The sequence below is a fragment of the Cebus imitator genome, unplaced genomic scaffold, assembly GCF_001604975.1.
Source record: "Cebus imitator isolate Cc_AM_T3 unplaced genomic scaffold, Cebus_imitator-1.0 Scaffold87, whole genome shotgun sequence".
Classification (NCBI taxonomy): domain Eukaryota; kingdom Metazoa; phylum Chordata; class Mammalia; order Primates; family Cebidae; genus Cebus; species Cebus imitator.
The window spans coordinates 5780120-5806634 of record NW_016107402.1 but is presented as its reverse complement, the minus strand read 5'-3'; the positions used below and the strand labels follow the sequence as shown (position 1 = coordinate 5806634).

Below are 26515 nucleotides of genomic sequence, written 5' to 3'. Positions count from 1 at the left end.
TTTATTTGTTTTCATTTTTTGAGATGGAGTCTTTGATTTGCATTTCCCTAGTACAGTGGCATGATCTTGGCTCACTGCAACCTCCACCTCTCAGGTTCAAGCGATTCTTGTACCTCAGCCTCCCAAGTAGCTGGAATTACAGGCGCATGCCACCACACCTGGCTGATTTTTATAATTTTAGTAGAGACGGGGTTTCACCCTGTTGTCCAGGTTAGACTTTAAACTCCTGACCTCAGGTGATCCACCTGCCTGAGCCTCCCAAAGTGCTAGGATTACAGGTATGAGCCACCGTGCCTGGCGCTTTGCCCACCGTGGCTGGCGCTTTGCCCATTTTTAAACTGGGTTGTTTGGTTTTTCATTGTTGAGTTGTAGGAGTTCTTTTTATATTCTATATTATTAATATTCTAGACTATTATTCTAGATTATTAAGCCCTTACATTAATCAGATATATAATCTTCAAATATTTTCTGTCATTCTGTATGTCAGCTTTTCACTCTTTCAATACTGTCCTTTGAAGTACAAAAATTTTTAATGTTTAGGGAATCTGATTTCTATTACTGCTGTGCTATTGTTGTAATACTTGTTTCTTTTTGTTTTGTTTTCTTGGTTAATACTTAAGAATACAACGTTATGAAGATTTTTATGTTTTTTTCTGAGATTTTTATTGGTTAGCTCTTAAATTTAGGTTGTTCTCCATTTTGAGTTAATTTTGTATATGGTGTAAGATAATGGTCTAACTTCATTGTTTTGAGTATGGATATCCAGTTTTCCCAGCAGTATTTGTTTAAAAGATTTTCCTTATTGAATGGTCTTGGCATTCTATGAAAAATTAACTTATGGTATTGACTGTGGGTGATACTAAAAGAAGGTAAAAACTAAAAGAAAAAAGAAACATTGATCATATTTGTAAGACTATTTCTGGACTCTCAGTTTATTCCATTTGTCTATATGTCCATATGCTAGTACTACACTGTTTTGGTTACTGTAAGTTTTAAAATCAGGAAGTGTGAATCCTTCAATTTTGTTCTGTTTCAAAATAGTTTTGGCTATTTGGGATTTCTTGAGATTTCATAAGAATTTTAGAATGCAGTTTTGTATTTTTTTAAAAACGATTGGGATTTTGATAGGGATTGCATTGAATTTGCAGATTGGTTTGGGTAGTATTGTCATCTTAACAATATTAAGTCTTCTAATCCATGAACATGGATGTCTTTCCATTTATTTAGCTATGTCTTTAATTTTCTCAGCAGTCTTTTATAGTTTTCAGCGTGTGTCTTTTGCCTCCTTGGTTAAATTTATTCCTTCTTTTTGATGCTATCACAAATGGAATTGGTTTTTAAATATCTTTTTAAAATTATTCATTGCAAGTATATAGAAATACAGCTGATTTCTGAATTTATTTATTAGCTTTAACAATTTCTTCTGGATTTTTTAAGGTTTTCTACATATAAGATCGCATCAGCCAGGCGTGGTGGCTCATGCCTGTAATCCCAGCCATGATTGAAAGGCCAAGATGGGCGGATCACCTGAGGTCAGGAATTTGAGACCAGCCTGACCAACATGGCAAAACTCTGTCTCTACTGAAAATACAAAAATTAAAAAAAAAAATTAGTTGGGCGTGGTGGCACACACCTGTAATCTCAGCTATTTGGGAGGCTGAGGCAGGAGAATTGCTTGAACTCAGGAGGTGGAGATTGCAGTGAGCCCCGATTGTGCCACTGCACTTCAGCCTGGGTGACAGCGACACCCTATCTCAAACAAAAAGATTATGTCATCTGCAAACAGAGATAACTTTGCTTCTTCCTTTCCAAATTGGATGTCTTTTTCCCCTTTCTTGCCAAATCTCTCTGGCTAGAACTTCTAGTACGATGTTGAATAGAAGTGGCAAAAACAGGCATCCTTGTCTTATTTCTGATCTCAGGAGTAAAACTTTCAGTCTTTTAACACTAGGTATGATACTAGTTACGGATTTTTTTATATATGGTCTTAATCATATTAATGACATTCCCTTCTATCCCAATAAACTAGGAATAGAAAGGGTGTTGAATGTTGCCAAATGCATTTTCTGCATCAATTGAGATTATTGTGTAGTTTTTTCCCCCTCTATTCTATTAAAGTGATGCATTACTTTGCATAATTTTTTTTCCAATAAGCCTTTTGTACTCCTAATTAATTTTTTTTATGTTGAAGGAACCATCTTTGTATCCTTATGTCCTGGGAGCTAATCCCACTTGGTTATGATGTTTAATTCTTTTTTCTTTTTTTGAGACAGAATCTTGCTCTGTTGCTCATGCTGGAATACAGCTGATCTCGGCTCACTGCAACCTCTGCCTCCCCAAGTGATTCTCCTGCCTTAGCCTCCCGAGTAGCTGGGACTACAGGTGTGCGCCACCATACCCGGCTAATTTTTGTAATTTTAGTAGAGACGAGGTTTCACCTTGTCGGCCAGGCTGGTCTTGAACCCCTGACCTCAGGTGATCCACCTGCCTCGGCCTCCCAGCGTGCTAGGATTACAGGCATAAACCACCATGCCCGGCCATGATGTTTAATTCTTTTAATATGCTGTTGAATTTGGTTTACCTCAATTTTGTTTAGTTTTGTAGATGTGTGGGGGTTTTTGGTTTTTAAAGGCTTTTTTTTTTTTTTTTTTTTTTTGAGACGGTCTCACTTGTTGCCCAGACTAGAGTGCAATGGTATGATCCCTGCTCACTGCATCCTTGACTTCCCAGGCCCAAGTGATCCTCCTTCAGCCTCCTAAGTACCTGGGACTGTAGGCATGTACCACCACAACTGGGTAATTTTTGTGTTTTTTGTAGAGACGGTGTTTTACCATGTTGCACAGGTTTGTCTCAAACTCCTGGGCTCAAGCAATCTGCCTCCCTCGGCGTCTCAAAGTGCTAGGATTACAGGTGTGAGCCACTGTGCCTGGCCTGTTGAGTATTTTTATATCGTTTCATAAGCGATATTGGTCTATAGTTTTCTTGTAGTGCCTTAGTCTGACTTTGGTATCAGGATAATGCTGGCCTAATTGCATTAGTCAGGAAGTGTTCCCTCTTCTTCCATTTTTTGTAAGAGTTTGAGGATTCATGTTAATTCTTTAAATGTTTGGTAGAACTCACTATTGAAACCTTCTCGTCCTGGGCATTTCTTTGTTGGGATGTTTTTAGTTATGCATTCAATCTCCTTACTAGTTATAGTTCTGACCAGATTTTTTATTCCTTCTTGAGACAGTTTTGGTACTTTATGCTATGTATTTCTAGGAGTTTGACCATTTCACCTGGTTTATCCGATCATTTGGCATAATATTCTCTTGTATTCTAGTATTCTCTTGTAATCCTTATTTCTGTAAAATTGGTAGTGATGACCCGACTTTCATTTCTGATTTTAGTCATTTGAATCTTCTCTATATTTTCCTTAGTCAGTCTTGTCTAAAAGATTGTCAATTTTTTTAAAGGTTGTCAATTTTATAGATATTTTTGAAGAACCAGCTTTTTGTTGCATTGATTTTTCTCTGTTGTTTTTGTAGTCTCTCTTTTATTTATCTCTGAGCTAGCATTGTTAATTCCTTCCTACTGCTAGCTTTATGTTTATTTTGCTCTTTTTCTAGTTCCTTAAGATATGCAGTTAGGCAATAGATTTGAGATCATTTGTCTTTTTTAATATATGTATAATACATTTATAATTTTTCTTCTTAGCACTTTCACTGTATTCCACAAATTTAATGTTTTATTTCTGTTTTCAGTCACCTCAAGATATATTCTAATTTCACTTATGATTTCTTTTTTGACCCATTGATTGTTTAAGGTTGTATTGTTTAATTTCTACATATTGGTGAATTTCCCAGTTTTCTTTCTGTTATCAATTTCTAGTTTCATTTATTGTAATTGGAAAATATACTCATTTTTTGTATTTTCTTTCCTCAGCGGGTATTTTTATGGGACTTGGATGAAACCATCATCATCTTCCACTCACTTCTTACTGGCTCCTATGCTCAGAAATATGGAAAGGTAATTTGAGTCTTCTTTGTTGTAACTCTCCCTCTTCTGACACATAACTATTTCTCTGCTACCCCTGTTGGCTGGCTTTTCACTTTCTATGTAAAACTTCAACAAATGGCTTGCAAATAGCTTGTATTAGGTAGGCTACATAGGCAGAATTGATGGTAAATCTAGAAACTACTAGAACCAGTGCTGAAAGCTGAAGATGTAGGAGAATGGCATTTTGTAAAGATTAAAGTGTAGAAATGAAGCTGAAAACAGAGCAGAGTCTCGAGAATTTTATTAATAAATTCCAGAGGCTGATATCTTATTCCTTAACACACTTTTAACAGCCCAAACTGAGCATTTTATTTAGCCAAATATATGCCAGATATTTAAATAAAATATATAGGTAAAATATCTTTCTAAAATAGATTACATGTCTTTTTAAACTAAATACACTAAACAAAACTTGTTATATCTACATAGCAGTTTTAACAGGATGGGCTGTTTTGAGACAATTAGGCTATGTATTTCTATACTAAATTACCTCCTAGCTCATATTTTTCAGTTTCTGTGAATAAATTTTATAAAAATATCTGCCTGCAGCCAGATGCAGTGGCATGCACCTGTAGTCTCACCTACCCAGGAGGCTGAGGTGGGAAGATTGCTTGAGTCCAGGTGTTCAAATCCAGCTTGGGCAACTTAGCAAGACCCCATCTCAAAAAATAAAAATATCTGCCTTTCTTGCCTGTCCTGTTACTTCCAGTTATTTCATATTGTTACTAATGTTTTTGTTAGGAGAGTTTTTTTTGTTGTTTGTTTGTTTGTTTATTGATTGATTGATTGAGATGGAGTCTTGCTCTTGTCGTCCAGGCTGGAGTGCAGTGGCATGATCTCTGCTCACTGCAACCTCTGCCATTGGGTTCAAATGATTCTCTTCCCTCAGCTTCCCAAGCAGCTGGGATTACAGGTGCCCACCACCTGCTTGGCTAATTTTTGTTTTTCAGTAGAGATGGGGTTTCACCATGTTGGCCCGGCTGGACTCGAACTCCTGGCCTCAAGCAATCCTCCCACCTCCGTCTTCCAAAGTGCTGGGATTACAGGCGTGAGTCACTGTGCCCAGCCAGTAAGTTTTTCTTTTTGTTCTCCTGAGATAATGTCTCACTGTGTCATGCAGGCTGGAGTGCAGTGAAACAAACACAGCTCACTGCAGCTTTGACCTCCTGGGCTAAAGGAATTCTCCTGCCTCAGCCCCCCAAGTATCTGGAACTACAGGCACACGCCTCCATACCTGGCTAATTTTTTTTTTTTTTTTTTTTTTTAGAGATGGGATCTCACTATGTTGCCCAGTCTGGTCTTGAAAGCTGAGGCTCAGGTGATTCTCCTGCCTCAGCCTCCCAAAGTGCTGTGATGATAGGCATGAGCTGCTATACCCAGCCTCTGTTAGTATTTTCTACAGGCTGTTAGTGTCTAATCTGGCATGCTCACAGAAGCATATAAGCTATATAACTAAACTGATTGTAAAAATATATAAAATTTAAAAAATATATATGTATAATATATATACACATATATACATATATAAAATATATATATATACATATATATGTGTGTGTATATATATATATGTGTGTGTGTGTGTGTGTGTGTATATATATATATATATAAAATAAGGCACGATGGATCTCGTCTGTAATCCCAAAGTGTATATGAAAATTTTATATATTAGCCTCCTGATGCTTACCACAGGCTGTGTTCTTACACTGACAGTATAGAAAGAGGAGGTAGAGTAAACCTACTCCATATACACCTCAGCTCAGGCCCTGTGTCTGGTCTGTATTGTGAATGGGGGAACATAGGAAAAAAAAACAAAATTTTATATATTTACGCTGGGCGCAGTGGCTCATGCCTGTAATCCCAGCACTTTGGGAGGCCGAGGCGGGCAGATCACAAGGTCCAGAGATCGATCCATCCTGGCTAACATGGTGAAACCCCATCTCTACTAAAAATACAAAAAATTAGCTGGGTGTGATGGTGTGTGCCTGTAATCCCAGCTACTTGGGAGGCTGAGGAAGAAGATCTCTTGAACCCGGGAGGCAGAGGTTGCGGTGCCACTGCATTCCAGTCAGGCGAGCGAGACACTGTCTCAGAAAAATAAAAATTTATATATTTACATTTACACATAATATTATTTCATGAAAACTTTTTTTTTTTTTTTTACCTTATAAACAAACACTAGGCTTCATGGTAAAATTTTTGGCTTTGACATTTAAGTTCACCTTTGAGGTGAAGAGCATAAGACTGGGAGTCAGAAGACCAGAATGTAAAAATACAATATATATATAATATATAACATATATATATAATATATATATAATTATATAACATATATATTATATAACATATTAAAATAATATATGTGACTATATTTACATATATCATAATTTATATGAATTATATATAAATGTATATAATTACATATATATTTTAATATAAATATATAAATTATATATTTATATAAATTACATATTATACATTTTACATAAATATATGATATATTTTACATGTTATGTATTATATACATAAATATGTATGATATATTTTACATAAATATATAATATGTAATTTATATAAATTCTATCACTGTATATGTAATATGTATGTAGAAACACACACACACACACACACACACACACACGCACACACACACACACGGTCTTATTCTGTTACCCGGGCTAGAGTGCAGTGGGGCGATCTCAGCTTACTGCAGCCTCCACTTCCTGGGTTCAAGTGATTCTGCCACCTCAGCCTTGGACTGCAGGTGTACACCATCATGTACCTGGGATTACAGGTGTGCACCACCATGCCCAGCTATTTTTGTGTTTTTTGTAGAGACAGGATTTTACCATGTTGCCCAGGCTAGTCTCAAAGCCCTAGGCTCAAGCCATGCACCTGTTTCAGACTCCCAAAGTTCTGGAATTACAGGCGCGAGCCACTATACTTGCCCAAATTTTATTTTTTATGGAGACAGGGGTCTTGCTTTATTGCCCTGGCTAGTCTAGAACTCCTGGCCCTAAGCAGTCTTCCTGCCTCAGCCTCCCAAATTGCTGAGATTACAGGTGTCAGTTAGCTGCCTTGCCTGGCCAACATTGTATATTTTTAAAAACATATTTTCTGTCTTTATTTATCTGTATGAAATTACAAATTTCTAGAAAATAAAGTCCTGAAATGTTTAACTGTCCATGTCTTCTCTATTTTACAATTCTGGATTCTCGTAACTGTGAATGAAATTGCATCAATGATAGTTGAAGCACAGTTGGGGGCCCATGTGTTTTGGCCTTTACCTAAAATATTTTGAAATTTGAAGATTAGAATCAGGACTGTGACTGCCAAATCAAGCTGATTTTTTCTTACTGTCTTCTAGGACCCAACAGTAGTGATTGGCTCAGGTTTAACAATGGAAGAAATGATTTTTGAAGTGGCTGATACTCATCTATTTTTCAATGACTTAGAGGTAAGCATTTTAAATTGTTTCTGTGCTTCAGTGAGACATTTTATTCAGTAACTTTAGAGCCTTTGCCTGTTATATTTAGAAGATATGTGGTTAGATAGGGTGGATATGGAGAGGCCAGCTGGCCACTAAGGCATACATACATAGTCTTAGAGAAATAGTTGCTTTAGTTGGGTTACCACAGTTTTGATTCTGACCTTCAATTTTATTGACTCAAAAATTTGATTTTTATTAGCTTATTTGGAGGTGATCTAGCACTGGGGAAAGACCAACACATCAGGCAAAACACTGGCATATAAACCAATATTCTGACTTAATAATCTTATTAAATAATATATATAAAGTGAATTTGATTATTTACACTCTCAATTATATTTTGACTTTTCTTCAATTTTACATTCTTAAAGGATAGTCTCCTGATTTGTCAAATCTATAAATGGTTACTCTAACCCATCATATTTTTACGTTTATTGTTCATGCATAGGTTAACCTTGATATTCAGAGTAATGTTATAGTTAGGTGCCAGAAAAACCAGGAAACACTAAGAGCTTCATGGTGAAATTTTTTAGCTTTGATATTTTGAGTTCACCCTTGAGGTGAACATGGTGTAGTAGAAGGAGCACAGGACAAGGAGTCAGAAGACCAGAATGTGAATCTCACATGGAGAAAGTTATGTTCCTGTTCTGGGCCTCAGTTAAGCAGTCATCCTACACAGGAAACTACCAACAGTTATTACCATCTATGGAGAGGGATAAGCTGCTGGGACATAAAGGTGGGAGGGAGCATACTTTTTACTTCACGTCCTTTGAATTCTGAGCTGTGTACTATATATATATTACCTAGTTTTGAAAATCATGAAAATTTTAAAGTAAAACAAGATAGGATTTTATAGGCTGGGCGCATTGGCTCATGCCTGTAATCCCAACACTTTTGGAGGCCGAGGCGAGCAGATCACTTGAGGTCAGGAGTTCCAGACCAGTATGGGCACCATGGTAAAACCCCATCTCTACCAAAAATATAAAAATTAGCTGGGTATGGTGGCACATGCCTGTAATCTGACCCACTCAGGAGGCTGAGGCAGGAGAATTGTTTGAACCTGAGAGGCGGAGATTGCAGTGAGCAAACATTGCGCTACTGTACTTCAGCCTGGGCAACAGAGTGAGACTCGTGTCTTTTTTTAAAAAAAAAAATGTCATTTTATAAACACAAAGTAATCTTTTTTTTTTTAACCTTTATTTTATTTTAAGTAATAGAGATAGGGTTGCACTATATTGCCCAGGTTGGTCTCAAACTCCTGAGCTCAAGTGATCCTCCCACCTTGGCTTCCCAAAGTACTGGGATTACCAGTGTGAACCACCACTTCGCCCAGCCAACATAAAGTAATCTTTTTTCTTTTTAAATAAATGTCTCTTCTACCCAACAGACAATGCTTCAGTAAATTAATAGTGCCCTGAGCTCCAGTACTTTTGTATAAACTCCATAATGCTTTAATCTTTCCTCAACTTCATGTGTTGATAAATTAGGACATCATAGTTTTTATTCAGCAAACATTTATGAAAACCTACTACATGCCAATAATTATTGCCAAATTGTATTTGTAATGATTTTCTAGACATAGTCCTCACTCAGGACTGAAAGTTCTGTGAAGAATTTGACCTGAATGTGTTCCTGCCCCCCAGGTCAGTGCTTCTTAACTTTAGGGGGCATAAGAATCACCTGGGGAGCTTCTTTAAAGTGCAGATTCTAGGACTTCACTCCCAGAAATTCTGATTCAAGTAGGTCTGAGATTGACCCAACAGTATGCATTTTAAAAAAACTTCCCCAGAGGATTCTGATGCAGGTACCCTAGGTGGTATCAGAGGAGTACATCCATCATTTAGGCAGTGGGCGGCATTTTATGTCAGTAATAGCATGGGCTTGGTGGACAGAGCCTTGGATTAGAAGCAGGGGGAAAAAAAAGAAGCAGAAAAAAATAACCTAGGTTATTTCTGATCTCTTTCTACAACTCATTAATTGTATGACTTTGAAAAAATCATTTCACTTCACTTTTAAAAACATGAGGAGATTGACTTAGATGACCTCTTCTAATTCCTGACTTTGAAGTTAGAAATTTCAGTCATTCTGGGTTTTGATACCGCATTCTACCAGCGTCTACTTTGTCTATAAAAATGTATTGGGCACAACCTACTTAACAATCAGAGAGATGCAAAGGAAATGTGAGACGTGGCTCCCACCCCAAGAGACCTGCACTGTAATAGGACTTACAGTCTAGTGTAGGACATAGGAACATTTGAAGTATAAGGGAGCTTGTGGTTATTCCCATGAGCTGTTGGAGAAATGAAATATTAAGATAAGAGTAGAAATAAGGGATGGGATAGTTACAGAATTCATGAAGACTGTGGGTTGTGAATCAGGCCTTAAAAGAAATTAGACAGCAAGGGGTGTGAGAGTGATCACCCACTTGTAAGAGATTCCATAAGGCATTTCATCATCCTGCCATTGTATGTGGTCTTTGTATAGTATGTCATAACGGTAATAGCACTTCTACTCCCTGGACTGAAGTAGTGTGTTTTGTCTTTTAACAGGAGTGTGACCAGGTACATGTGGAAGATGTGGCTTCTGATGACAATGGCCAAGATTTGAGGTGATAAACACAATGATTGTTGAACACCAGTACACCTGTTATGTGCAAGATCTGTCTAGGTTTGGAGGAAAACAAAAATGAATAGAATATATCTCTGAAAGAACTCACAACCTGTCAGAGGACATAGAAACAAACATTGTTAACCATGATTTACAGTGTGAGAAAGTGGCAATAGAAAATGCTGTGGAGCATGAGAAGAAAGCTGATGGCGATAGAGAGTAGGTGTTGCCAACATTGGAGAAGGCTTCTCAGTGGAGTAGCATTAGAACAGAACCTTAAAGAACAGGGTAGCAAGCCAGGTGCAGTGGCTCACCCCTGTAATCCTAGCACCTTGGGAGGGCAAGGCGGGAGGGTCACTTGAGTCCAGGAGTTCAAGACCAGCCTGGACAACATAGGGAGACCCAACTCTACCGAAGGGGAAAAAAAAAAAAAAAAGGATAGCAATGATGGGATGAGGAAAACAATTCCAGAGTAAAGGACATACTAATTTCTCTTTGGCTAGATTTTCAGTCAGGACAATATGTGGTTCCAGACTGAGTAGTTTTAATTGCAAATAAACACTGGAACTTCATGAAGGAAACTACCTATGGGAGTCTGTTTGTGTCAGTAATAATCTTCTGTAAGGAAATCTTCAATATTTTATTATAGTGAAAGCTAAGCCAAGGAGATCTCAGTGGCAAAATCCTTCCCAGGCTCCTCATTCCTCTTTCTTTTAGCCCAGTAGTCTTAGCTAGGAATGTTCTAAAAGGGCCAGGCAAGATGGCTGACACCTGCAATCCCAGCACTTTGGGAGGCCGAGGTGGGCGGATCACCTGAGGTCGGCAGTTTGAGACCAGCCTGACCAACATGGAGAAACCCCATCTGTACTAACAATACAAAATTAGTCGGGCGTGGTGGTGCATGCCTATAATCCCAACTGCTCGGGAGGCTGAGGCAGGAAAATCGTTTGAATTCAGGAGGCGGAGGTTGCGACGAGCCGAGATTGTGCCATTGCACTCCAGCCAGGGCAACAAGCAAGAGCAAACCTCCGTCTCAAAAAAAAAGAATGTTCCAAAAATTTATCTAGCTTAAAGACTTATTAAAAAAAAAAAAAACTGTCACATATTTTCATATTAGTTTGTTTTAATGTTTATCTCTTTTTATAAGTAAAATGTTCTTCCCAGTAACTACCCCAGAATTCAGCGTCCTACCCATAAATGCTAAAATACAGAGCAGAACTGGACATACCACCTTGATAAGGACCTACTCAGGTAGAACTGAGAAGATTGGAAGGTTTCACTTTCAGGTGCAGCATCTAGTTGTACATATTGTGGTGTCACATGGCACAATTCTTATAACGCTTTACTGTTCTTTTTAGGGAAAAGTCTGGTCTGAAGCAGTTTATATTTCTCTTTTACATGTGGCTAACCAGTAATTACCTATTATGTCTTGGCAGCTATATTTTCTTAAGCACAAAATCTCACTCTTAGAATATTGGACTCTATTTTAACTTTTGACTGAACAAAGTTGTTCTGTCAATCATTTTTAGATCTTTACTTATGAAATGTTAATCCTTCCTAGTTGTATAATTGTATTATCTGTTGCTATACAACAAATTACCCCAAAGTTTAGTAGCTTAAAACAGGTAAACGGCCAGGCGCAGTAGTTCCCGCCTGTGATCCCAGCACTTTAGGAGGCCAAGGCAGGCCGATCACTTGAGGTCAGGAGTTCAAGACCAGCCTGGCTAACATGGCGAAACCTCGTCTCTACTAAAAATACAAAAATTAGCCAGGTGTGGTGGTATGCACCTGTAGTCCTAACTACTCAGGAGGCTGAGGCAGGAGAATTGCTTGAACCTGGGATGTAGAGGTTGCAGTGAGCCGAGATCACACCACTGCAACTCCAACCTAGGTGACAGAGCAAGGCTCTGTCTTAAAAAACAAAAAACAAACAAAAAATGGAACATCCTCTTATAGTTTCTGTAGGTGAGGAACATAAAAATGACCTAACTAGTTTTTTCTTTTTTTTCTCTTTTTAAAAATATTTTTTTATTTATTTTAATGTATTAATTTTATTAATCTGTACTCAGTATCTTTTTAATTTTTTTTAATTTTTGGGTGGAGTGCAGTGGCACCATCCCGACTGATTGTAATTTCTGCCCCTACCTCCCCGACATGATCCTCCCACTTCAGCCCCTGAAATACCTGGGACCATAGGCACACATCACCACTCCTGGCTAATTTTTTGTATTTTTAGTAGAGACAAGCGTGCCATGTTGCCCATGCATGTCTTGACCTCCTGAACTTAAACAATCCGCCCACCTCAGCCTCTCAAAGTGCTGGGATTACAGGTGTGAGCCACTACACCCAGCTTGTACTCAATTTCTTTTTTTTTCCTTTTAAGACAAAGTCTCTGGTACCCAGACTAGAGTGCAGTGGTGTGATCATAGCTTGCTGTACTCTCAACCTCCTGGGCTCAAGTGATCCTCCCACCCCAGCCCTTTAGCTGGGCCCACAAGCGCATTCCACCACACCCTGCTAATTTTTACATTTTTTAGAGAGGCTGAGTCTCCCTGTGTTGCCCAGGTTGGTCTTGAACTCCTGGACCCAAGTGATCCTCCCTCCTTGGCCTCCCTAAGTGCTGGGATTACAGGCATGAGTCACCACACCTGGCCTATTTAAAGGATTTTAAATCTAGAAAATCTGTTATTAATTTTTTTTTCACTCTTACAAATGTTATTTTGTCAAGGTAAAATATAATTTACCATCTTTATCATTTCTTAAGTGTACAGAAGTGGTTCTTTTTGGTTTTTTGTTTGTTTGTTTGTTTGTCTGTTTTGTTTTGTTTTTTCAAAGAAATAGGGCCTGCTCTGTTGCCCAGGCTAGAGTGCAATGGTATGATCATAGTTCACTACAGCTTCCTGGGCTCAAGTGGTCCTCTCACTTCAGCTTCCCAAGTAGCTAGGACAATAGGTACATACCACCATGCCCGGCTAATTAAAAGAAAATTTTCTTGGAGATGAGATCTCACTATGTTGCCCAGGCTAGTGTCAAAGTCCTGGCCTCAAGGAATCCTCCCATTTTAGCCTCCCAAATAGTTGGGCTTATAGGCACTAGCCACTGTACCTGGCCAGGGGTAGTTTTTTTTTGTTTGTTTGTTTGTTTTGACAGAGCCTAGCTATCTCACCCAGGCTGGAGTGCAGTGGCATGATCTCAGCTCACTGCAACCTCTGCCTTCTGGTGTCACGTGATTCTTCTGCCTCAGTCTCCCAAGTTGCTGGGACGACAGGCATATGTCACCATACCCAGCTAATTTTTATATTTTTAGTAGAGACAGGGTTTCAACATGTTGGCCAGGCTGGTCTGGAACTCCTGACCTCAGTTAATCCACCCACCTCGGCCTCCCAAAGTGCTGAGATTACAGGTATGAGCCATCGTACCCAGCCCTAGGGGTAGTTTTAGTGTTTCTGGGGTTGAAATCAAGATGTTGGCTAGAGCTCTAATCATCTGAAAGCTTAACTGGAGCTGGAGAATGTGCCTCCAATCTCTGAAATGTGGCTGATGACAGAGGCTTTAGTTCCTCATTACATGTGCCACTCTATGGGGCTGCTTGAATGTTCTCACGGGACAGCTGACTTCTTCCAGAGCAAGTGCTCCAAGAGAGAGCAGGAGAAGCCTAGTCTCTGAAGCCTAGCACTATCACTTTTATCACATTGTGTTTATATTCTAAGTATAGTCCATACCCAAAGGGAGCAGAATTAGAAGAGATGAATATCAGAGAATTTGTGGACATATTTTGAAGCTGCCACTGACCTATGAACATAAACCAGCCAGCAGATCACTTGAGAAAACATCTGCCATTATCTTACCATTGTTAGCATTTTAGCCTATTTCATTTCATTATTTGTTCATGTTTCTGCTTTTTACATAGTTGCAATCACTGTGTGTGTATGTGTACTCACAAAATTTTATATTCCGCTTTTTTCACTGTGTGGTTATTTTCTGTCATTAGTGAAAAAGATGCCTTATCCCAAGTCAGCCTCTAAGGAATGCTGGTGCTTGAATTGTTTCTACCTTTCCTTCCCTCTCTCTCAATCCTTTCTTTTATAGAAGTAATAAGGGTGAGATAGAGAATTAATGAAAGATAGACTCTGACATACAGAGATTAAGGGGAAGAAGATTCTTTTTTTTTTGAGATGGATTCTCGCTTTGTCACCCAGGGTGGAGTGCAATGGCGCGATCTCGGCTCACCGCAACCTCCGTCTCCTGGGTTCAGGCAATTCTCCTGCCTCAGCCTCCTGAGTAGCTGGGATTACAGGCACGCGCCACCATGCCCAGCTAATTTTTTGTATTTTTAGTAGAGACGGGGTTTCACCATGTTGACCAGGGTGGTCTCGATCTCTTGACCTCGTGATCCACCCGCCTCGGCCTCCCAAAGTGCTGGGATTACAGGCGTGAGCCACCGCGCCTGGCCGGAAGAAGATTCTTAAAGCCATTGGGTTACTTATCAGATACCAAGAATTCAACCAAAATAGCACTCAACTAAAAATTTTATGCTATATAAATCTTAATTTTTATTATCTTCTCTCTTTGCAGCAACTACAGTTTCTCAACAGATGGTTTCAGTGGCTCAGGAGGTAGTGGCAGTCATGGTTCCTCTGTGGGTGTTCAGGGAGGTGTGGACTGGATGAGGAAACTAGCTTTCCGCTACCGGAAAGTGAGAGAAATCTATGATAAGCATAAAAGCAACGTGGGTGGTAAGTGTGGCATATAACCAGTCTGATTCTCTGTTTCTTTATGGTTTCCCTCTTTCCTTTCCAGGGATTCCTTAGGGTTCCCCTGACAACTGCTTATAAATTATGCCAGAGTAACATGTTAAACTCCATATTTTTAAAAAAATAGAGATTTGGTTGAAACCTTTTGGGAGGAAGCTCTACATCTCTAACGGGCCTCTCTAAGCCTAATTTTGGAAAGTTCTCTTGTTCTTTTTGGACAAATGCCTTTTTAAAGGAAACATGTTCTGTAGACTATGTTTGATGAGGTGTCACAACTACTGTCAAGGCTAGTTAGTTGGGTGCCACATTTTTTTTTTTTTTTTTTTTTTGGCTGGTTTATATAACTGTTAGGACAAGTCAAGTAGAACTAGCTAGTAAGTTTTTGCGGACAGAAATCTAGGTCCAGGATTGTAGGTTGGCAATATCAGTGTGTTGTGATTTGAAGGACCTTGGAAATTCTTTCTGACCAGAAATATTTCAAATGCCAGATGCCACTATGCCTAAAATTCTATTATTTAGAATTAATTAATCACAGATTGTTTGAATTAGAAGAGACAGAAGTCTAATCTAAATTCCTTATTTTGCAGTTGAGAAAAGTGATGTCCGTCACAGGGCTAGTGGGGGCAGCCTATTCATGGTCACATTGCAAATTTGTAACCATACCACGTTTGAAATTCACATTCCCTAACTTTTTGGTCCATTGCACTTTCCTTTTTTTTCACCATGTTGGTCAGGCTGGTCTTGAACTCCTGACCTCTCAGGTGATCCACCTGCCTTGGCCTCCAAAGTGCTTGGATTACAGGCGTGAGCCACCATGCCTGGCCGCGGTCCATAACACTTTCATGCAGCTCCTTTTTTAGTGAGGTACCCTTTTGAGAAAATATTTAAAACAAAACCGTCACCCTCAAAGATATACGTACATAAAAAATGTTACTCGAAGATTTGGGGATTACATAGACTGCATAAAGCAGGGGTCTCCAATTCCCAGGCCTCAGACTGGCACTGGTCAGTGCTCCATTGGCATCCAGGCCGCACAGCAGGAAGTGAGCAGCATAGCAAGTGAGCATTACTGCCTGAGCTCCGCCTCCTGTCAAATCACTGGTGGCATTATTTTCTCATAGGAGAGCAAACCCTACTGTGAAGTACACATGCAAAGGATCTAGTTGCATATTCCTTATGAAAATCTAATTGCCTGATGATTTGAGGTGAAACAATTTCGTCTCGAACCCCCTTGCCCCCACCCACTTCCACGCAAAAATTGTCCTCTATGAAATTGGTACCTGGTGCTGAAAAGGTCGAGGACTGCTGGCCTAGAGGTATTTTACTCAAGGTCAAGAGCCCTTGTACTATACCATGTTGCCTTACAATATGGTTCAGAAAGTAGGAACAGGACTTTAAAGATCAATTTGTTCATTTACAGCTCTCTAATACCAGATAAAAGTCATGGGCTTCCAGACTTCAGGAGTCTAATTTACATTTTTCAGATTCCCCTTTTTATTGCTTATTTCTTCTCACGATTCAAAGCCAGTATTTTTTATTTTGGCAACTCCAAGTCTTTCTCACACACATTAGCCTTCTTTTGTTAGTTTTCATATACAGCCTGAGTCTCGTATCTTTTTCCTGCCCAATGCCTTGACCTGGTGTCCTGAACAAAGTGATGTAACCCTGTGTGAGAATCCTCTGAGCCTACTTTGGAGAACAGATTAAAATTAATGGCCATGTGGATGTTTTGTACAATATGAATTAACAAAAGCACCACATCATGTATGAGTTGAGTATATCATATCTAGGCACTGGTTTTGTTGCATTGTTTTATCCAAAATGTTAAGAGAGTCGTCTAATTCTAGACTTGCATTGTGGAACTATCAGTCTGAAAACAAATTATACTCCAGTTCTCCTCACAAAAATGCCATCTGCTTTTATGGAGTATTCCTAATGGAATACTGGATTTTTTTTTTAACCTTCACTATAGAAAATTCAGATCTAGATTTACTGTTTGAATATTTTAACTCGATTGTTTAAGAGCAGGCTCTCATCATATGAGCTCTCCTTTGTGCCTAGTTATCTAATCTTGGGCAATGTTTTAGCATCTTATCGGTTGGAGTTATTTCAGAAGTACAGTACAGAGAATTATTCAAACTGGAATTTCATGTCATCATGTCCTGAAGCAAGTAGACATGTAGTCACCATGGGAATTCTGTAGAATAATGGAAAGACTTCTTAAGACCGAAAGCTACTAACTTACTGTGTAATCTTAGAGCCCTTTTTGTCCTTTGGGCTTTGGTTTCTTTACAGAGAGATTAGAAATGCTAAGGACATTTCCGGGCATGGTAGCTCATGCCTGTAATCCCAGCACTTTGGGAGTCCAAAGTGGGTGGATCACCTGAGGTCAGGAGTTCAAGACCAGCCTGACCAATGTGGAGAAACCCTGTCTCTACTAAAAATACAAAAATTAGCTGGGCGTGGTGGCGCATACCTGTAATCCCAGCTACTTGGGAGGGTGAAGCAGGAGAATCGCTTGAACCCGGGAGGCGGAGGTAGTGGTGAGCCGAAATCATGGCATTGTACTCCAGCCTGGGCAACAAGAGCAAAACTCCATCTCAAAAATAAAAAAAGAAATGCTGAGGACTATTCTAGCTGTAACACTAATTTTTTCTACTTTGGTTCTTGATGTCATATTCTAAGCAGTGCTAGTCAAAGCGTGGTCCACCAGTCTGCAAAAGATATGCTATTAGTTGGTGATGAAAGAAGCTTGCACCAGAATTTTATTATAATGTTTCTGTCAGCTGATTTTATTGTTGTTATTGTGTTCCTGTAACAACAGTTTTTTAAAATGTATTTTTGCCAGAACATCCCCAAAACACTGTGATAAAGAAAACATAGCATTCTGAGTGGCACCACTCTAAAGGTTCTCCAAGAAGAAAAATTAACAAAAAAAAAAAAAAAAAGCCAGGCATGGTGGCTCACACCTGTAATCCCAGCACTTTGGGAGGACAAGGTGGGTGGATTATGAGGTCAGGAGTTCAAGACCAGCCTGGCCAAGATAGTGAAACCCCATCTCTACTAAAAATACAAAAATTATCCAGGCATGGTGGCGGGTACCTGTAAACCCAGCTATTTGGGAGGCTGAGGCAGAGAATTGCTTGAACTTAGGAGGCAGAGGTTGCAGTGAGCCGAGGTCGTGCCACTGTACTCCAGCCTGGCCGAGAGAGAGAGACTCCATCTCAAACAAAAAAAGACAGCTGGTCTTGTCTTGACACCAATAACTACACTTCCAAATCCTTGTTCACTAACACCAACACTGGCCTCCCACCAAACTAGGAGATGCTCAAGGAGAAACACAAAGTTACCGTGCTGGGGGCACCCCACAGCTCTGCTCGCTTGATGTCCTCTGTGATCCACATCCGCAGTGAGACGTCCATGCTGGAATCCTGTTCAAAGTGTTCTTCGTGAACTAGTGCTTTCTGGGCTTCACAGCATTTGTGTACTCCATGAAGTCTAGGGTCAGGAAGACGGTGGAGGACCTGACCAGGGCCCAGGCCTGTGCCTCCACCACCAAGTGTCTGAACATCTGTACCCTGTTCCTCAACATCCCTGCTCATTGCACTCATCATGATTTTCACCACTAGCTCGGTAATAATCTTTCAAGCAATTTCTCAGAAGATAAAGGATCTCTAAGGCCAGTAGTAGAGCCCATGTACTCCACCATCCACTGTTGGCCCTGGTCATGGGGCTGGTCCTGTCCTCTTGACCCCACCCCTATATACAGCAGTCTATATTCACCTGTCTACAATGCAATTCAATAAAGTATATGTGTTCATGGAAAATATGTATATATACTCAGTAGAATATTTCAGTGACTCATACTTTTTAAATTGAATTTAGAAGTTGCTTTCTCAGTATCAGCAAGTGTATGTTGTCAAATGATAAATGTGTCTGCTTTTATTCCCAAAGGCCTCCTCAGTCCCCAGAGGAAGGAAGCACTGCAGAGATTAAGAGCAGAAATTGAAGTTTTAACAGATTCCTGGTTAGGAACTGCATTAAAGTCCTTACTTCTCATCCAGTCCAGGTATGGAAATGGTTCTTTTAGGTATCATCCTCTCAGAGACATACTCTTCTACTCCATTCCAGTATAGGCCATTCTCTAAAATAGGGTTTGGGATAGGGGCAGAGAGGAGTTTAAATCATGTAGGGAAGTATTATGCTAGGTGGGAAGCAAGGTTATTTTATGTTAACAGCACACCTTCTAGCTATAAGAGAATATTTATATATGAAATCCTTTTTCTCTCCTTACTTTTTGCTCACGAAATTAAAACTCAGTAACCCATAATCTCTAGTCCGGAAGTTAGGCCTGGTGACATCAAAGAATACATGGTGGAAATGTATTACAAATATGCTAGGTACAGGAAGCTCCAAGAAATATATCCAAACTCACTCAACAAGGCAAGATTCAAAAGAAAATGGGTACACTAAGCAGATTAAGGAGATTTCAACATGAAGCTTAGACTGGGAAATAAATGTGCCAGTCTGTGTCTGCACCAATACCCTATTGCCCCCTCCCTCAAAGCAGGAATTCCAGATCTACAACGTAGTAAACAGTAAAACTGACACCAGGGAGTGGATATCCAGAGAAGGTAAAGGACATATAAAATTAATGTGTATTCTAGAATCAGTGTTGCTATTGTGTGAACAACAAAGAGAATGTAAATCATATCTCATTTATGGACTGACTTGCATTCAGATGAAAGAGTACAGCCCAGAGCTTTTTGCTTTTGTTTGTTTTCTAAAATATGGTATCAGTGACATGGCTTGGTGGTATTTATTAACAAGTATTTGTGACTAGAATGGTCAGAGGGTAAATAAGGCAAGAATTAAGTTGCTCCTCTGCATCCACTAAGAGACAAAAATGAGTAGAACCTCTGCCCTTTAATAGAGAAAGTAAATGAACATGAAATAATTAGTAGTAGCTGAACATTGGCTCTGAACACTATCATACCAGGTCCTTTAAGGTTAATTTTTAGTAGTTAGATTTTAAAGAGTTGGCACATATGAATTCTTGCTTCCAGGTTGGTTTAGTTTTACCTTTTATTCTTCTTTTTACTCCCTTCTAGAAAGAATTGTGTGAATGTTCTGATCACTACCACTCAGCTGGTTCCAGCCCTGGCCAAGGTTCTCTTATATGGACTAGGAGAAATATTTCCTATTGAGAACATCTATAGTGCTACCAAAATTGGTATGGTTTCTATGCTGTTTCTTGTCACTGGCTTTGTAATAAAACTTTCTACTCATGATGCACCCATTATTTTCTGTTAGACACTTTATATGTAATACTTATCCTCACAACAGTCTTCTGATATTTTTTGTAATGCTGTTGAGGTTTAGTAATTATATAGCTTGCTCAAGGTCTCACAGCTAGTAAGTTACATAAACATGCTCTTTATTTGAAAGAACATACTATCTAGCTTAGAAATCTGTTTGGCCTAATTTCAAGTTTTTTACAGAGAGTATGTAGTATAATAGAAAAAGCTCTAGATTAAAAATAAAGCTCTAAATTGTATACCTAAAAATGGTGGCCAGGCATGATGGCTCACACCTGTATTTCCACCACTTTGGGAGGCTGAGGTGGGAGGATCACCTGAGGCCAGGAGTTCAACACCAACCTGGGCCACATGGCAGACCTCTGTCTCTACAAAAAAGATTTTTTTAATTAGCTAGGTGTGGTGGCACACATCTGTAGTCCTAATTGGAAGGTTAAGGTGGGAGGGTCACTTGAGCCAGAAGTTCAGTGCTGCAATGAGCTATGTGATCTTGCCATTGTGCTATAACCTGGTGACAAAACAAGACTATGTCTTAAATAAAATAACAGGTATTGGCCAGGCGTGGTGGCTCACGCCTGTAATCCAAGCACTTTGGAGGCCAAGGTGGGCGGATCACCTGAGGTCGGGAGTTCAAGACCAGCCTGACCAACATGGTAAAACCCCATCTTTAAATAAATAAATAAATAAATAAAATAAAATAACAGGTATTGACAAGGATGTAGAGAAATTGGAAACTTTGTGCACTGTTGGTAAGGTTGTAAAATGATGCAACTGTTGACAGACACGGTGGTGCATACCTGAGTCCCAGGTATTTGGCAGGCTGAGGCGGGAGGATCATTTGAGCCCAGGAGTTTGAGTTCAGCCTGGGCAACACAGTAAAACCGTGTCTATTTTAAAGATGCAACTACTATGATAAATAGTATGATGGTTCCTCAAAAAAATTAAAAGTAGAACTACCATATGATTCAGTAACCTACTTTGAGTAAACATCTGAAAGAATTGGGTCTCAAATTCTTGAAATATATCCAAATATCCAAAAGCAGGGTCTCAAAGAGATATCTGCACACTCATGTTTATAGCAGCATTATTCACAGTAGTTCAGAGCTAGAAGCAGCTCAAATGTCCATCGGTGGATGAATGGATAAACAGAATGTGGCATACACATACAGTGAAATATTATTTGGCCTTAAAAAGGAAGGAAAGTCTGTCATATGCTACAATATGGATAAACCTTGAAGACATGCTAAGTGAAAGTGAAATAAGACATTCACAAAAGGACAAATACTATATGATTCCATTTATATGAGACTTCTAAAGTAATCACATGCATAGAACTGAAAGGAGAATGATAATTGCCAGAGGCTGAAGGGGAACAGAAATGGGAGTTGTTCAATGGATATAGAGTTGCGGTCATGCAAAATGAAAAACTTCCAGACATCTGTTACACAATAGTTAACATGACTGAACTTTACACTTAAAAATTTTTAAGAGAAGCCAGGCTCTGGCTTGCATTCAGATGAGAGTACAGCCCAGTATGCCTATAATCCCAGCACTTTGGGAGGCTGAGGCAGGTGGATTATTTGAGGTCAGGAATTCAAGACCAGCCTGGCCAATATGGTGAAACTCCCTCTCTACTAAAAATACTAAATTAGCTGGGCTTGGTGGCACGGACCTGTAATCGCAGCTGCTTGGGAGGCTGAGGCAGGAAAATCTCTCGAGCCTGAGAGGTAGAAGTTGCAGTGAGCCAAGATCATGCTGTTGCACTCCAGCCTGGGCAACAGAGCAAGACTCTGTCTCACAAAAAAAAAATTGTTAAGAGGGTAAATTTTATATTACTTTTTTTTGAGATGGAGTTTTGCTCTTGTTGTTCAGGCTGGAGTGCAATGGTATGATCTTGGCTCACTACAACTTCCACTTCCCAGGTTCAAGCGATTCTCCTGTCTCAGCCTCCCAAGTAGCTGGGATTATAGGCATGTGCCAACACACCTAGCTTATTTTGTATTTTTAGTAGAGATGGGATTTCACGGTGTTGGCAAGGCTAGTCTTGAACTCCTGACCTCAGGTGATCCACCCGCCTGTCTCCCAAAATGCTGGGATTACAGGCATAAGCCACTGTACCTGGCAAAAATTTTTTGTTTTAAAGATTAGTAAATTTCATGTTATGCATATTTTACCAGTTTTTGGGTTTTTTTGTTTGTTTGTTTTGTTTTTGTTTTTAAGGAAAAAAGAAAATAAACATCAAGGGGAAGGATTTAAGTCCTGGCTCACCCACTTACTAGCTCTCACCTTAGGCAGATTATCTTCTTTCCTGTGCCTGAGTTTTCTCAAGTAAAATGAGATCTTAGAATTGAGTACAGTCTGAGTGTGGTGGCTCATGCCTGTGATCTCAGCACTTTGGGAGGCTGAGGCAGGCTGATCACCTGAGGCCAGGAGTTCGAGATTAGGCTGGGCCAACATGGTAAAACTCCCCCCTTTACTAAAAATACAAAAATTAGCTGAGCTTGGTGGCAGGTGCCTGTAATCCCAGCTACTTGGGAAGCTGAGTCAGGAGAATCGCTTGAACCTGGGAAGTGGAGGTTACAGTGAGCTGAGATGGTGCCACTGCACGCTGGCTTAGGTAAACAGAGCAAAACTCCATCAAAAAAAGGAGGCCGGGCACGGTGGCTCACACCTGTAATCCCAGCACTTTGGGAGGCCAAAGCAAGCGGACTGCCTGAGCTCAGGAGTTTGAGACCACCGTGGGCAACATGGTGAAATCCAGTCTTTATTAAAATTCGCTGGGCATGGTGGGGGCCACTTATAGTCCTGGCTACACAGGATGCTAAGGCACAAGAATCACCTCGGAGGCAGAGGTTGCAGCGAGCCAAGATCATGCCACTGCACTCCAGAATGAGCAGCAGAGCAAGACTCTGTCTCAAAAAAAACAATAAAAAATAGCCAGGTATGATGGTGTGTGCCTGCAATCCTAGGTACTCTGGAGACTAAGGTGGGAGGAGCCTCACGAATTTGAGGCTGCAGTGAGCTATGATTGTGCCACTATACTTAAGCCTGGATGACATAGCAAGACTTTGTCTCATAAATAAGTAAACACAGCAACTATGAAGTGTTAAGATTTTACAAAGCTGGGTTGGTGGTAGGCATTTTTTTCTTTTTCTTTTTTTTCTTTTGAGACAGGGTTTCGCCCAGGCTAGAGTTCAGTTATCACAGCTCACCACAGCCTCGACCTACCTGGCTCAAGCAGCCTTCCTAGCTCACCCTTTCGAGTAGCTGGAACTATAGGTGCACACCACCATGCCTCAGTTTTTCTATTTTTTGTAGAAATGGGGTCTCACTTTGTTGTCAAGGCTGGTAATTCTCCATGCTTTTTTTGTATGGTTGAATTGTTTCATTGACAAAGGGTTGGGTGGAAGGGAACATATATGAGAGCTCCCTTCAGATATCGTTACTGCTGCCATTGCTTTATGTATATCATAGGAACCCAGGGCACTTACTGAGTCTCCCACACCTGAAAGATAGATTTTCTGTAGTGCTTATTATATTGAGACCTGGCACCCACAGGCTCATTAGGCTAATGGAAATTATCTCATTTCCTCTGACAGTAAGTGTACTTATTTGGTGATTTCCTGAGTCTCAGTTCATCCAGAGCTAATTTGCAAAGTTGCAGTGGGATCTGGTGCCATGGTAACCACAGTGGGAGGCTTGAGGCTTTTCTTCACAGAACTGTGAAATGGGAACAAGGAGAAGAAATACTTTTTCACTTCCTGTGAAATGATAGCAAAATATGGTTCTGTTAATGGCCATTCTGTGATTTGGGGACATTAAAGAGAATTCTCAAAATAATTTCTGAAAAAGTCAGAAGGTTTTTTTTGTTTGTTTTTTGGGGCTTTTTTGAGACAGGGTCTCACTCTGGTACCTATGCTGGAGTACAGTGGCACCATCATAGTCCACTGCAACCTTAACCTTCCCATGTTCAAACAATCCACCCACATCAGTCTCCTGAGTAGCCAGGATTTCAGGCATGCTCCATTACCATACCCCGCTAATTTTTAAATTTTTTGTAGGGAAAAGGTCCCAGTGTGTTGCCCAAGCTCATCTTAGACTCCTGTGCTCAAGTGATCCTCCTGCCTTAGCCTCCCAGATTGCTGGGATTGCAGATGTGAGCCATTGCTCCTGGTCAGAAGTATTTTTAATAGAGAAAACCCAGGGACTAATATTCTCCAAAGATTTGGCTGATCTTACAGTTCACCAGCTTCCATTGCTTCACATTTGGTAAACTGATTAGTCATCGGCCTCATCCTCCTGAACAGGAAAGCTCATATACAGAATTGTTTTGAGAGTATAAATGGAAGTATTTTACCAACTGTATTGGAGTGAGTCCTGTTTTCATGTAGCTGCTTCTTTACTTTGAGCTGTTAACAACTCTCTTGGTCTCTTAAACCTTTTAAAGGAAACATTACAGAGTATATTTCATCCTTGATCATTGCATGCCAGGACAATGAAATTGTCTGTGTTCTTATCCTCTAAATATGAGTTACTACCTTTGTTGGGTCTTACAAGAAAGTCAAATTTGACTCAAAAAGAGTTTTTTTGCTACAGACAGATCATAGTAGACCGTGCATCTGGTGGAGGTTGGCTTAGTATGTAAAGCTGCAATGGTTGAAATGAAATTAGACAAAGAACTCTTTCATACCCTGAACATAGTAAGAATTTATTATTAGTTGAACTGTTTAATGTTTGAACTGAATTGAGGCATAAGACCTGGACTACAGTCTTCCACCACTGAATCATTTGTGAGATGATTATGACTTTACTCAGCAAACATTGATTGAAGCCTTATATGAATGTAAGGCATGACAATTCTATTGAAAATGTTAGCACTAAAAGAGACCCAAGTGCACCTAAGCCAAGCCTTATATTTTAAGTGGCCAGCTGAGCCCAGATTGGACTAGCGTCTGGTCCAGTTGACTAGTCCATCTGTTTTGAGGTGCTGCTGGAGTAAGGATGTCAGAGATTTGCAGTTACATATCTGCATGACTTCTCCTGTGCCAAGTAGGACTTCTGAGTATGGAAGCATAGGTTCTGGCCAATTATAGTTACCTTAGATTTGTGTATTTATATATTGCAATGATTTTCCAGCAGATGGCAGTCAAGTGTCTTGAGGAAGAGGCACTTTTATCTTATTCACACAGGGACCCTGGTGCTAAGGCACTCTGTTGGGCAAGAGGAAAGAACAAGAAGGTTAATAGAGCAGGATGAAGAAGAAAGCCAAAGTTAGGATCTTGCTTAACTGAAGAAGGTGGCAGAAGCAGGGAAATAAAAAGAGCAAGGGATATAATTCCCTTTTATTTATTGCAAATAAAGTATCTTTCCTACAGCAGTATGAACTGTGAATGTTTTAGGTGTTGGTTTCAGATGGGATTGGAGTTTTAGTACACTGGCATGTTTCTCAAAACTGTCATCCGAAGTTCTGAGAAATAGTTTTAAATCACTCATTTCCCAAGGTCAATTTCAGTGATGCAATATCTTGGTTACAACTACAAAGTATAGTAAGTAAGGAAGTTCCAGATATGACAAATGTCGCTGCCGTATTTATTGGCCATGTTTCTCAGTTCTATTCTGGGGCTCTTCTCTCACTGAAAGACACAAGGCCCACACCCAGAACTGCTTCTGGGAAATGAAGAATTGGAGGGAAATGGCTTTTTGTTTGTTATTGTTTCTAACAAGAAATTAGGGCCCTGTGCTATCACTTCTCTTTCCTTCCCTAAAACATTGCCCCTCAAAAAACATTTATTATTGCACAATGACCAGAGCCTAGATTTGGAGTCAGGGGCCCCAAGTTCTAGCTATTCACTTGTTTGTGATCTAGGGGCAAGTCACTAAACCTATGAATCCCTCCCATTTATAGAAATTCCCTCACACTAAGATCTTAGGGACTTCACCCTCAAGGTGAAGGTTAAAATCAATTGTTATTTTAATGGCACAACTTCACATTTTTTGGACAGAGGGTCTACTGGATCTCTAGCTCCCACCCTTACTCCCCAGCAAGCAAACTACATAGGATGTCACTTAGTCCACCTAAGCACAGGCAGGTGAACCTAGCAGCAGCCCTTCTTTCATTTTGAAAAGAAGAGAAGAGTATTCTAACAGGAAATTTATTTTTCTCATCAGGTAAAGAGAGCTGCTTTGAGAGAATTGTGTCAAGATTTGGAAAGAAAGTCACTTATGTAGTGATTGGAGATGGACGAGATGAAGAAATTGCAGCCAAACAGGTAACTATGGTAAAGAAAATAGTCACTGTGGTTGTACAC

General features: G+C 39.8%; 1 protein-coding gene and 1 non-coding gene across 8 annotated transcripts in view; both read left to right on the top strand.

The window, feature by feature from the left end:
* The window catches only part of EYA3 (EYA transcriptional coactivator and phosphatase 3), a 109917-nt gene that overhangs the window by 76380 nt on the left and 7022 nt on the right, over positions 1 to 26515 (top strand). For all 7 annotated transcript variants that reach the window (XM_037740718.1, XM_017534739.2, XM_017534732.2 and 4 more), the window contains 7 exons: positions 3925 to 4008; positions 7406 to 7495; positions 10078 to 10136; positions 14711 to 14871; positions 18844 to 18958; positions 20001 to 20122; positions 26376 to 26476. In XM_037740718.1, coding sequence (XP_037596646.1) covers positions 3925 to 4008; positions 7406 to 7495; positions 10078 to 10136; positions 14711 to 14871; positions 18844 to 18958; positions 20001 to 20122; positions 26376 to 26476 — 732 coding nt within the window. The remainder of the gene's footprint in view (positions 1 to 3924; positions 4009 to 7405; positions 7496 to 10077; positions 10137 to 14710; positions 14872 to 18843; positions 18959 to 20000; positions 20123 to 26375; positions 26477 to 26515) is intronic.
* On the top strand, positions 5709 to 5840 carry LOC119472169. Its single transcript, XR_005201279.1, has one exon. It is a non-coding gene; the product is annotated as a small nucleolar RNA SNORA51 (small nucleolar RNA).